Here is a 13839-nt window from a genome sequence, read left to right as displayed (position 1 = left end):
TATCTTCTACTCCAGAGTACAGTAAATTCAAGAGATGCATTGGACACAAGGGAGAAGGGAGAGATTTGCTCTTCTCTAGCCTCTTCTAGCTAGGAGTTTACTCCAATTTGCATTGCAGGTAGACGAGAGAGCACTGTCATACTATATAGGAGTACATCTGTCTGTCAGAAGTAGATCGAGTTAATTAAAGGAGCTTAATGGTAGTCTACGTGGCACAGTTGGCAGCGCCAGCAAGTGCACGAAGATGAAAGTGATATAATATATAGTAATATACACCCTCCGTCAAAAAAAGAAATCAAATTCTGGGTTTGAATTTAGATATACACTATGTCCAGATTTAAATCTAGAGTTAGGTTCTTTTTGGAACGGAGGGAGTACTACTTATATTATTAACTACTACGACTAGTATAACTAGCCAATTAACCACTAAAGTAGAGTGTACTTTGTGTTAATTGGCCGGAGTTACAAATATGGGCAAGTTGGTAAAACCGTAAAAGGAAAAGCTGCTGCTTGGCCACCTGATGACGTCCCCGCACAACCTAGCCAAAATGCAACAGCCTTTTCCTGCAGATCAATGGCTTTACTTTTCCATTGTCCGTTTTGCAGATCGATGACTTGGCTGTGTTCGGGAGGCACCCGACACGGAAAACCAAGCACGGATTATAGTGAAATTAATTAGTATAAGCTTAAAAAAACTTGAAAAATAGATTAATACGATCTCATCTCAAAACTTTAGAGCCTGTTCACTTCGGTGCCATTTTCAACCATATCATTTTTTTTAAAGTTGTCAAAAAAAATATCACGTTTAGTTGTTGTCAAATTTGATAAATACATAAAAAATCATGCCAAAATTTGGTAAGGTTTATTTTAGCTACAATCTAAACATACTCTTATATCTTGTCACATCGAACGTTTGAACACCTGTATAAAGTATTAAATATAGGCTAAAAAGTAACTAATTACACATATTGCGACTAATTTGCTAGATGAATCTTTTAAGCCTAATTGCTCTATGATTTGATAATGTGGTGCTACAATAAACATTTGCTAATGATGGATTAATTATACCTAATAAATTCGTCTCGCGGTTTACTAACGGATTATGTAATTAGGTTTTTTTGTTAGTGCCCAAACATCATATGAAAAAGTTTTTTATTAATACCCAAACACCATATGGAAAACCGTATACCTTTATCATTATGCTAGCCAGGCTAGCACATCTCAAGTTTATTGTTTACTCATTTTATCATCACTTATCTATAGGTATACATGATGCATATCTCAAAATATAGTTTCTCCGCCTATATTTCCTACTCAATAAATTATAATATTTTTTTCCAATTAATTTTACTTACTTTTAATATTCGTATCTAAGATTAAAATTTAGCGAAGGTGGTACAAAAATATGTCGGCGAGCACTAGCTCGTACTACCTCCGTCCTAAAAAATTGCATTTCTAGCTCTAAGGCTTTGTCCCACAAAAATTATATTTCTAGCCATGTGGGGCCCAACAAATTGATTCATCTAGATAAGTTTCCTTAAGTTCTCTCAGCTTGTAATTTAAGTATGCTAATTATATGGGTTAATTCTCTCAAACTTCCTTTTAATCATTTGTATATATGGAATGTGTGCATGCAATGGGTTAAGGTCATTGTGGTCATTTTCCAATCCTACTGTTTTGTCCTAAATTAGCTAGAAATATAATTTTTATGGGACAGAGGGAGTAGCTATTGTTTGCACCATAATTTAGCTTATAGTTAGTGCATTTGTGCAGGCCAGATTGTTTTAGAATAAAATGATAAAACTGTCAAATGATTTACTTGGAAAATATACTCAGTTTGCAGGTGCAGGAATTTGTGATGCACTAAGAGATCGTGTGTGCAAACTGTTGGGTGTGGCTGCAGCAATTAACCTGGTTTGGTGACATGTAATCAGAGGTGTGTCGCAAGTAGTAGTCCACATAGTCAGTGTGCAGCTTACATGCAGGGAGGCATCCGGATCCTTTGTGGAGGAATAGGCTACACGAGGCCACAAGGTGTCGTGGATTATAGAAGATCATTGATTGATTGCATGTAGTATACCAGTCCAGAATCCGGATAGGAAGGAAGGAAGGAACAATAGCAGAAAAAGGAGATCGTTGATGCAGCCTGTGGTGCTTATATAGTCAGTCCCTGCGTCGGCAGAAAGGAAGCCCGAACAATCTATCAATCTATTATTTTTCTTGTTCTTTACTTTTCCGTTATTTTCTATTTTGCTTTCATGACTGAATTCTAGCAATACTAGGATTTGTTTAATTTTTGCCGTTTTACGTTGAAAAACGGTCGTGCTTCTCCACGAAAGCGAGGATGTTATTCTTTGCTAGTTTGCTCGGAAACTAGTCGTTCGTCGTCACGTAAGTACGATATTTATCCTCTTTGTTAATTTGCTAGTAAATTAGTCGCTTGATTCCGCGAAAGTGAATTAATCTCGAAATCGGTTTCACTAGCCGATTTTTAATCTATCGATTTTGGCGACTCCGTTGATTACACCGCAAATCGTTAGGTGATCGTGTGTTGGCCACGAAAAAACATCAACATATTTTGGCGACTCCACTAGGGACGAGAATTTCGGTCATATTAATTTGACCGAAATCAATCCTGTACCATCGATCTATTCGGCTGTAGTTCGGCCGAATATTTTGATCTATTTGGTTTTTGTCGTAGAATCTTTCGGCCATAATCTATCTGCTATTCTTCTCATGCGCGCGCTGACGGTTATCTGATCAATCTGACGCGATTGATCGTTGCCGTGCTGGAGCCACGCCGATCTGGAATTCTGCTAGCCGCCCAGTCACCGCTTGAGATAAAGTGTACGCTAATCTAGAAGCACAACAGCAGCACACTTGCATTAACAGAAGGGAAGAAAGAAGCCATCAGGTCAGTGCTTGTCTGCTTTTTATTTTGATAAAATTTGGTTGATGTACAGATCAATTGCACAAAAAATAAATAAATAAAGACTTACTGGAAAATACATGGAGGCATACAGGAGTGCTACACCGCTACCTCACTACATCAATTACGAGGTACAATCTGCAAATACTTTGCCTGTTCCTTCAAATTATTTTGCTAGTACAGTGAATTCTCATATAAATATTGCTAGACCTATTTTTAATGGACATATTGCATTTGGTAGCGATTATTCAAATAATTATTCGAGATCTTTGACTTACGAAAATAATATGTCACTGCTTATGCAAAGTACTTCACATACTTTAAATTTTAGTAATGCTAGCAATATACAATATGTACACGCACGTTTCAATTCATCGGCGATTATTTCACAACCTATTCCTACACAACAAATTTTGCCGATGAAAGACATGTATGGCCATGACAATATTAATTATCCAGTTAATTCTATTAATTCATTACATGCCATGCCAAATGCTGCTCAATCAGAGATTACTTCTCATGCTTATGGTTCACCTTATATAGTGTCTAGAAGTTATAATTCGGCTTCATGTGATGTTAATGATTATGGCCGAATTAGTGAAAATTCAGCAAGCAAGCATTTACCTCCACATAATTCCACAACATATAGTTTGTCCCCTGCACAGCCACAGAGTTTCGGCATCGAGCATATTCCATTGCCGAAACCAAGTGTTAATAATTTTCAACAAAATGGGTCATTTGTGCAGTCCACAACGCATAAAGCCGAAGAAACGCATAGAACAAATGATACCAAATTAGCAAGTTCGGCTGGGGGGCAATTTGTGGAGGATTTCGGTTCCAAGATAGATAACCTTATTGAAGAAATTTGTAGAGATGTGGAGGAGAAATTTAATGCATATATCTTAAGCAAGGGTTCGAAACCAATTTTTAATCAACAACGAAAGCCGATAAATTTAGAATTATCGGCTAATGAAAAGGAGTTAGCTATGCTTGATTTATGTGGAAACATAGGTCCTTTTGTTTTGCCAACTAAATTTCGTGCTAAGGACGATGATGAGCATCTTGACGATGGAGCACGAAATCGTGATGACAAGGTGAACATATTGGAGAGCCATCAAAGAACGAACCTAGGCATTACCCGGGTGAAAAAATCGGAATGCTTCTCCAACATATCAAATCAGGTAAAGTCTACAGGTAATGTAGTTATTTCCCAATTTGATCATTTATCTGAAAATAATACCTACATTAGTAATATCATCATGAATAACTCCAAGGGATTGATTGGGGAGGTTAATTTTCTTATTGGCAATAGTAAAGTGTTTAAATTTTCCATATCATCATTGCCAAAGTTTATGTCTACATGGTTTGCTTGTGATCAATCTAGAGCTAGAGGCACAAAATTAAAATTGGAAAATGTTAATGAGGCTGATGCTAAAATTGTGGATACTTCTAAATCATTGGATAAGGGAAATATAAGCAACTGTGTAGCTGAATGGGTAGATAGCAAATCTGAATCATTTGTTTGCTTAGCTTTAAAACCGTCTCCACAAAAGTGTCAGTTAAAGGAAAAGAAGTATACTTTTGATTGGACTATGTGTGATCATATTTTTGATGCTTTGTTGAAAAATGATTATATTAGATTATTTGATCACTATGCCATGCCATCGTTTCCAGATTTAAAAGAACAAATTTATTGTGAGTGGCACAATTCGTTCGATCATTGTACTAGTGATTGTAATATTTTTTGTCAGAGAATACAATCGGCTATTAATGAAGGCCGGTTGCAATTTGCAACTCCAAGAAAGTCACATGCCAAGGATGACCGTTTTGATAAAAGAAACCAGTCTAGGTGGTCTAGCAGGAAGAAGTCTTCGGCACAGTCGGGAGGTAGTTCAACAAGGAAGCAAATCTGGGTGCTGAAGTCTAGAGGTCAAGAAAAGGGCTTAGCTGCTGGTGCACGTGTGAGTGTACAAAAGGCTTCAGTTTCAGACAAAGGTTATTGAACTTGGGGGGCATGCACGTGTACAACAACTAGAAAATTTACACAATGTAAGTATGAAGCGAGAGTCTTCTTCGGCAGAGTTAGTAACAAATCAGAATCCGCCGAAGAGCTTCGTGGGCAATGGTAGCCAACCGAGACACTCATGTAGCTTATCAAATTGGCAGAAGAAGCAGTTACACAAACTAAGTGCAGAAAAGCTGAGGGATAGAGGTATGGCATGGGTTCCTAAAGGAAGTGTTCAGGTGCATAATGAAAAAGATGTTAAAAGAGAAGTGGAGGCAAAAGAGGAGAAGGGAGTTCGGAGGCATGCACCAAATCAATGGTTTGCATCCAATCGTCAGGTTCTTTCGCCACCACATTATTCATATTCTTCACTTATGCCACCGATAACTATATCATGGAATCAATTCTCTGGTATGTATGCTTATCCCTTATGGTTTTATTCTTATCCTTGGATATCATATGTGTCTTTATATTATGGAGGGATGTTACCGTATAGTCTTGCATATTGACTATTAGTTGTAGGTGTTGTTATCACTTTTAGAGACCGAAATATTTAGGTGCTAGAAATAACCGTGATTTTTTATAACTCTTTAGAAATTATTTCGGTCATATATAGTTTGTGTGAGTTGGCAAGGAGCTGGTACTGTTTTAATTTCACTAAGTAATATTGCTTATGACACATCGGTCCCTATCAGTTCGTTTAGAGTATCCTTACACTTTAGACTGAGTAGATGCTCTATTATTCGGTTTGCAAAGCTTGGTAAATATTAGTGCGAGGGATGCATATGCTTTTGATGTTTCACTTTTAGTAGTTCAATTGATTAATGGGAAGTTTAGTATTTTTATGGACTGCTAAATAGTTATTTGGACCGATGTTTAGATTTTATTAATTTGTCATATACCTTTACTGTTCGTCATATATTCCGGGAGGAAAATAGCAAAGCAAATTACTTGACGCAACAGTTTTCTTGTTATCTGATTAGTAGAGGTGTGATTATATTGAATAAATCGGCTTAAATAGTAGTGTTAGTTTGCATAGCAATTCAGTGGAAGCCGATTTATCTAGTAGTAGCACCGTGGTGAATACATGCAGTAGTGCTGGCTCCTGGTAGTTCTGATAGGGGTACACAGTGCATGCGTGTGGTCTTGGTGCTACGTTCTAGTAGTAGTGTACATGCGTCATTGGAGTATGATGGTTCGGCCAGCTGAATGCAATGGAGACAGGGACTTGTCTTGTCGTTCTGGCCGAGCTAGTAACTGGTGGTTAATAGCTACTGATAGTGTAGTATCATGACCAGATCGAGTTGGAGGTTAGGTTAATTCGGTTTAGTGGACATTAGGGATGACCGAATTAGTAGTAAAATTTGAATCAAATGAATTATGAGTTTCTCTGGTAATTACTTGTAAAGACTAGGTAAGATGGAAAAGTTCGGTGATTGGTTGTGAAATATAATTTGATGAATTATATCGCCGGTCTATAGATTGGGTGCTTTTACAGGGTGTAGGTCTTGATTAAACTAGAGTAGTCAAGGCTTATAAAAAAATAAGTGAAAAATCGTTTCAAATAGGTAAGTTAGTATGGCAAACGATTTTTTCTATTGGTTTTGGGAATAATAAGTTTGTTTACTTTATGAGGGGTGAAGGTTGCTTAAAATTCTTAGTGGAAAATACTGGAAAATATTTTATCCTAGTGTATAGCAGGAAGTTTGATTGTCTCAGAACGAATATTTATTTGAGTATCATTTTGAGAGGACGATTATGGGTGGTCTTAGGACGGCTACTTGTTTGAGTATCGTTTTGAGAGGATGACTATGGTGGTCTCAGGACGAATACTTATGAGTATCGTTTTGAGAGGACGACTATGGGTGGTCCCAAGATCGATACTTATTTAAGTATCGTTTTGGGAGGACGACTGTGGATTGGCTTAGGACTAACATCACATTTAGAGTATAGTCAATCATGAGTGGTTAATTTTTCTAGTGTTTTCGGTAAAACAAAAGTTCTAATTATACCGAAAACAGGGGGGCATGTGTTTGCACCATAATTTAGCTTATAGTTAGTGCATTTGTGCAGGCCGGATTGTTTTAGAATAAAATGATAAAACTGTCAAATGATTTACTTGGAAAATATACTCAGTTTGAAGGTGCAGGAATTTGTGATGCACTAAGAGATCGTGTGTGCAAATTGTTGGGTGTGGCTGCAGCAATTAACCTGGTTTGGTGACATGTAATCAGAGGTGTGTTGCAAGTAGTAGTCCACATAGGGTCAGTGTGCAGCTTACATGCAGGGAGGCATCCGGATCCTTTGTGGAGGAATAGGCTATAGGAGACCACAAGGTGTCGTGGATTATAGAAGATCATTGATTGATTGCATGCAGTATACCAGTCCGGAATCCGGATAGGAAGGAAGGAAGAAACGATAGCAGAAAAAGGAGATCGTTGATGCGGCCTGTGGTGCTTATAAAGTCAGTCCCTGCGTCGGCAGAAAGGAAGCCCGAACAATCTATCGATCTATTATTTTTCTCGTTCTTTACTTTTTCGTTATTTTCTATTTTGCTTTTATGGCTGAATTCTAGCAATCCTAGGATTTGGTTAATCTTTGCCGTTTTGTGTTGAAAAACGGTCGTGCTTCTCCACGAAAGCGAGGAGGTTATCCTTTGCTAGTTTGCTCGAAAACTAGTCGTTCGTCGTCACGTAAGTACGATATTTATCCTCTTTGCTAATTTGCTTGTAAATTAGTCGCTTGATTCCGCGAAAGTAAATTAATCTCGAAATCGGTTTCACTAGCCGATTTTGATCTATCGATTATCGATTTTGGCGACTCCGTTGATTACACCGTAAATTGTTAGGTGATCGTGTGTTGGCCACGAAAAAGCATCAACAGCTATAACATATTTGACGCGATTTAAGAATTTAGACTCGAAAATCTGTGCCACAGGAACATGCTCTCGCTTGATTTTCATTAGCTGGAATTATTGACTTTTCTATGTTGCGCTGCCCCAAAAATTCCGCATCGTAGATCCTTTTGGGTCTGTCTTGCTCCGGCTGCTCTGCTCAAGTAGGGGGGATTTGGCTTTGGTTTCATGCCTGCTCTGCAGAGCATATATGGAAATCTTCAAAACGACCAGAAAGATGTTCCTTCCTTGTTTCTTCCCCTTTTGGTGTTGTAAGAAAAAAGAGTTTAGGGGGGTGTTTAGGAGAGAGGAGCTAAACTCAAAACCATAAGTCCCTAAGGGAGGAACTTATGTTTTTGAGTCCAAACACCCCCTTAATTCTTTGGAATAATTAACTATTTGCCACTCTTACGAGTGGTGTTAAATTATTTACCACTGGACCCACATGTCATAGACACATAAGGGCACACATATCATAGACAGCCAGTGGCAAATAATTATCCCTAATTAAATGTCCCTAATTCTTTTCTACCCAGTGAGTAGACCCAAGATTTATAAAACTGTGGGTTATTGTAGTTATCACATATGATAATATTTCTAGTTTCTGAAACCACGGTATACCTCAATCATACGGTTTTCATGGTAACTGCACAATTACTATGATAACCAATAAACTGTGGGGTGACGGTAACCCCATCCAACACGGTTTAGTAAATCCGGTAGGACCGCATATCAGATTGCCTTATTATTATTTACCATTTGGTTTTGTATTATTTATCATTTGGTTTTGTTAATCATCTAATAGTACACTACAGTTCAAGGGTAGATGAAACACTTAGGGCCTTTGATTCGTAGGAAAAATATAGGAATTTTCTAAGATTTTGATCCTATGGAAAAAAAATCCTGTAAAGGTCTTTGAAACAAAGGATTGAATAATATCCAATCCTTCAAAATTCCTATGGAATGGGTAATCCTATGTATATTTTGGAGGAAAGCTAGCAATAGGTCTAACCCCTTCAAAAATTTCATGAGTCTATCTCTCTCATCTGATTCCTATGTTTTTCCTGTGGTCCAATCAAACGGTCATTCCTATGTTTTTTTCTGTATTTCACAATCTTCTGTTTTACAATTGCATTTCTCTGTTTTTCTTATTCCTCTATTTTTTTATTTCTATAATTTTAAGGGGCCCTTTGGACATCTTTTCTATTAATGCCATTTTGCACGTTCAGTTTGGTCCATCTCACGTACTGCGTCAGAAATACCTCCACCACGTAGGGTGGTACACATGTTTTGGGGCTTGCTGGGGTAGAGTGCCTAATGGCATGAAACCACTTATCCTGTGGTTTTGAATTAAAAAAAACTATCTTTTCTTCTTTGCTGATTATTTTCTTGCTTACTCATTGAAGCCATACATGAGTTATTTTTACTCACTGAAGCCATACATGAGTTATTTTTCAAAAGCCTGGTTTGTAGGACCTGGTGGATGTGACTTGTCAACGATAAAGACAAGGCGGTCGGTCCGGTGCTAGCCTTCTTCCGGGTTGTATGTTGACGCTGTCGGTGTGCGGGTGGTGGTTTTTTTTCCTTTTCCTGGTTACGACCCTTTATGGTTGTAATATTGTAATTTTTTTCTGCTCTATTAATAGAACTTCGCATGAGACGGTGCGAGTCGTTAAAAAAAAATAAGACAAGGTGATCAAGACTCGAGAGAAGTGTTTTACCCAAAAACATACTACTCGAGAAGTGGTAAGTACGTAACAATCTAATCTCAGGATTGATGGTCCTTAACATTCCCTATGATCTCTTTCTTTTAGTACGAGTGTATGTTTTATGTGTACATCTTCACTACGCAGAGAACAGAAGTATTCCTAGGGCAATTGGATCACCTTGATGGAATTGACTAACATCAATAAAGTTTCCATTATCTTTTTTTTAAAAAAAAAGTACACTACAGTTCAGGGCTAGAGCACGAAAGAGTGATAAAGCAGGGCCTAGAAAAAACTGAATGTCGGTTTAGCAGCATTGCTAATCTAGTACACTACAATCTGATGTGGATCTAATACACAACAGAGATCATAGAATTGCATGCCTGTCAAGGTAAATTGGTGATGTGCAGCATTGATAAGAGCAACACATTGCCTCAAACTTCTCTACATCTCGGAGGGTTCAGACAGTACATATACTGTATTTTCATCATTTACAGCTTAGGCATATGCAAACAGAAAACATAACTCCCAAAAGAATCACGCTGTGTGAATTTTTATCTGCATCCTCTCCAAGTCCAGGAAAAAAAAAGGCATGAGGGTTAAAGACCAGAAAGAAAGAAAAAAAAATCGGTTATTCATCTGTTAAGTCTAGGCCTCCTGCAAAACACTAGTTAGGCAGATATACCCTGGTTATATGCAGAGTTCTACTTGTCGGGAGCCACCTCTGGAACGGCTGAGCCCTTGTGCTTTGGCGTCAATTCCACTAAAGATGGAGCACTCCGTGGCCGTGAACGAAATGATTCACTCAAGGACCGCTTCCACCTCCTTGTGCCATTTCGCTTGCTGCTTGCGCTAATAGGAAGAGCAGAAGAAGAGCGTGCAGTGTCAGGAGAGTCTAAGTCGATCTTTGATAGGGTACGCAAATTAACTTGACGCTTTCTCAATGTGCTGTGCTTCTGTCCGTTGCCATCAAATACGGTGTGAACAACACCATCGTCGGTCAAAAAACCATTCTCCATGCAATCACGCATGGCCAGGTCATCATATTCCTCATCAGACCTATTGCAATCTTCATCGACGGAACCTTCCATCTATCATGCAAGTTACCAGAAAAAGATGTTCACAGTGGATTCGAACAGTTTGTTAATCATGATAAAAGCGTAACATAGCCAACAGAAGATAACCACCTCTTACCTAGGTTTCAGAACATCATCTTCAGATCCTCAAATTAGTGTGGTTTTATTTTTTATACCTTAATACACCATATTACACTTTTTGTTCAAAACCCTAATGTATGATGGGCTCAAACTGCCTTTATATTTCACATGTTATGGATCTTTCCTGTTGATATCTAAGCATTCAGAACTTATCATAGGTAAGCAAAACAATCATCACCAACATAAGTTGAATGCAATTTATCTCTAGTTTTTTTAATTTAAGAAATATTAGTCACCACAACGAAACAGTAAGCTGTACCAACATAGATGAAGATTAATGTAACAGACCACATTGTCTCACCTCCTCATGGATCGCCCTTATGTCTTCTTCACTTAGGTCCTCCTCACTCCCTGAATTAGGTGGAACATCAGCCGCTTCTTCTTCTTCTTCTTCGTCATCATCACTTCCAGATGCCGCTACTGATTCTTTAATCTAATCCCCCCAAAAAAGCACATGATAAAGCAGAAAAATAAGATTGCAGGTCGGCAGTACTTCCTGTTTTAGTAATTCTCTCTCCACTAACAGTCACATGACAATGTAAGGAATAAAAATGTGTACCTCTTTACAATGTCCATCCAACTTCTTAGGAGAACCAGAAGAAGAAGGAACATGGCTTCCAGTGCCTTCATTAGCATTGTCCCATGACTCGTTGACACTTCCAGCTTGACTTGTACAGCCTGCATCAGTAGGCCAGGCACTTATTCCGAAAGCGCCAAACTGGAGATTGACTGACTCTGCCCTTCCAATATTTAGAGGCCCGTATATTGGATCGCCTACATATTTCTTACTGCCATTTTCCGAACCACCTTTTCCATCCCCGCTGCTGGACTCAACTGGCCAAGCCTTTGAAACAGATCCATCCACATTGACAATGGCCATGAGCTTTCTTGAGGATCCTAACCTTTGAATCAATTTGAACATCCCCTTGGAACTCATGGAGTTGGCCACACATTGGTTTTTGTATTCCTCGTTTACAACTGCCACTGTGTTTGTAGCAGGGTCATATAACTGATCACCAGCAGCTCTCCTACGGAGGCAGCTAAAGACAGTGGCATGGATAGAAGCCACACTCCGATCAACATTAGTGTTGTTCACCTTGGGAACTAGGTATTTGTCGGCTCGGCTGCAGAGGTACTCTTGGATAGTTCTAATGTTGCTGATGTATTTGACGTACTTATTTTTTGTTGGGTCAAGTGTCATGTACTTTGCACGTACGGCAAACCTCTCGGTGTGCTTGCCCTCATCGGATATGTAGATCATAAAAGGTATTATAGAAGGATGTTTCCTCATTAGCCCCATCTGAAATATCAAAATGATTCGATAAAACCAACAAGGTTAAATTAGGATAGATGAATGCATGAAGAAGCCTATCATTGCACTTTGCAGTGAGTATAGTGTATCTATTTCTATTGGCATAATAAATAGAGTAAAATATAAATTTGGGAAACTAAATAATGGTAACAGTTTAGGAAGCACGTACCACAAAATTAAGGCTTAGGTGAACACCCTCAACAACAACTGATTCCTTGCGATCCTCCCAGGCAGTAATCAACCGATCCAAACTATCAATGACCATCTCACTTTGTGCTTTGTAGCCTTCTATGGCCATCTGCTTCTTCCCAATTGGTTTGCCGTCAGGTTTGTCATTGAGAGGCCTGGTTTTATCAAAATTGATGGTTGAGGTCGTTGAGATGCCTGAGCGTTTTTTGGCTTTGCGCCTAGCTTTAGCATCAGCGACCGCTACTGGGTCGAGGCATTCGCCTGCATGATAGGTAGATGCCCAGAGAAGGGGATTTTGTTTCTCTTCAACAAAGCTCCGCATCATGTGGCGAATGGAATCGGTGGAGACTACAGTAGTGATTCCTAATCTGCTCCCCTGTTGAAAGAATAAGGTCCAGCTTAGAAAGCATATATACACTGTGCTGTGCTGCTCAAGAGCAGCAAGGCATGGGTGTAGTTGTTGTTCTGTTTGTCTGTCTTATATAGGTAAAACATGGAACAACACATTTATTAGAAGGATGATTGTTATCCTGGTGCGAATGAGAGGATGCCGTGGCATGAAGAAAGTAAACATCCCAGGGAGAGAGAAGGAGACCAACCAGCAAGGTGGAAAGAGTAGACTTGCCGCAGCCGCTGGTTCCGCAGAGAAGAATGGTGACTGATTCCTTCCTTTCCCGGATCCTAACCAAAGAAAAGAAGAAGAATATGTATTACTCCAGTAGAGAAGAAGCATGGGGGATCTGAAGAGAAGAAATGTTAGGAATAGAAGAAGAGAGAGAGGGAGACCTGCAGGCTCGGTGGAGATCAGAGCGCTGGTCGGGGGCGACATACTTGTAGAGGGCGAGGGCGTGGCAGACGAGGCGGAGGAAGAGCGGGCGAGGGATGAGAAGGGTGGTGCGGCGCTTGTAGAGCTCGAACTGGAACTGCCTGGGGCTGGCGGCTTCCGCGTCGGCGGCCAGCTCGTAGCGCTGCACGCCACCGCCGCCGCCCATGGCCATGTCACCGCCCATGTGACCTCGGATCTCGTCGAACACCCTGCCGCTGATCTGCGGCGGAGGGGGATCTCAATCGACAAGATAAATGGAATGGATTGATGGGAAGAGAGGGGAGGGGAAACCTATCTCACCTCGAAGGCATGGCGCGGCTTGCATCCCATCAGCTGCAGAGTGCTGTGGAGGAGGGAGCGCGTGTAGCGGAAGGTGGCGCCATCGTCGTCGACCACCACAATGTACAGGAGCTTCCCCTGCCCCTGCCCCTGCCCCTGCACGGCGGCCATGTCGTCGCCCCTGGAATTCCAATCCTTTCCTTTCCTCTGCACCGTCCTTCTTCTTCTTGTCCTCCCCTCCGTCTCCTCCTCGGTTGGGGTTGGGGTTGGGGCAATTCCGTAATTCCTTTTGCGCCTGCCCTGCACCCCCCGACACCGTCTGCACCGCACCTAGCCCAACCTCACCCAACACACTTTCTACCGGGGCTATGTAAAAGAAAGAAAAAACAAATAAATAAAAAGGAGCTATAATCAAATCAAAATAGTACTACTATATTGCTAGCCAGATAAGGCCCTATTTGTTTTAACTTAGAATTATTACAA

At 39.9% G+C, this 13839-nt stretch overlaps 1 protein-coding gene across 1 annotated transcript; it reads right to left on the bottom strand.

The window, feature by feature from the left end:
• Window positions 1–9945: 9945 nt before the first annotated feature.
• On the bottom strand, window positions 9946–13682 carry LOC127784590 (P-loop NTPase domain-containing protein LPA1 homolog). The gene is made up of 7 exons (XM_052311924.1): window positions 13378–13682; window positions 13038–13297; window positions 12851–12932; window positions 12232–12627; window positions 11310–12050; window positions 11052–11183; window positions 9946–10624 (listed from the first exon to the last, which is right to left on the bottom strand). The coding sequence occupies exons 1-7, from the start codon at window positions 13525–13527 to the stop codon at window positions 10238–10240; spliced, it is 2148 nt and encodes a 715-aa protein (XP_052167884.1). The 5' UTR covers window positions 13528–13682; the 3' UTR covers window positions 9946–10237.
• Window positions 13683–13839: the final 157 nt, after the last annotated feature.

Source organism: Oryza glaberrima, chromosome 9, assembly GCF_000147395.1.
Source record: "Oryza glaberrima chromosome 9, OglaRS2, whole genome shotgun sequence".
NCBI classification, from domain to species: Eukaryota; Viridiplantae; Streptophyta; class Magnoliopsida; order Poales; family Poaceae; genus Oryza; species Oryza glaberrima.
This window is presented reverse-complemented; position numbering and strand designations above follow the sequence as displayed.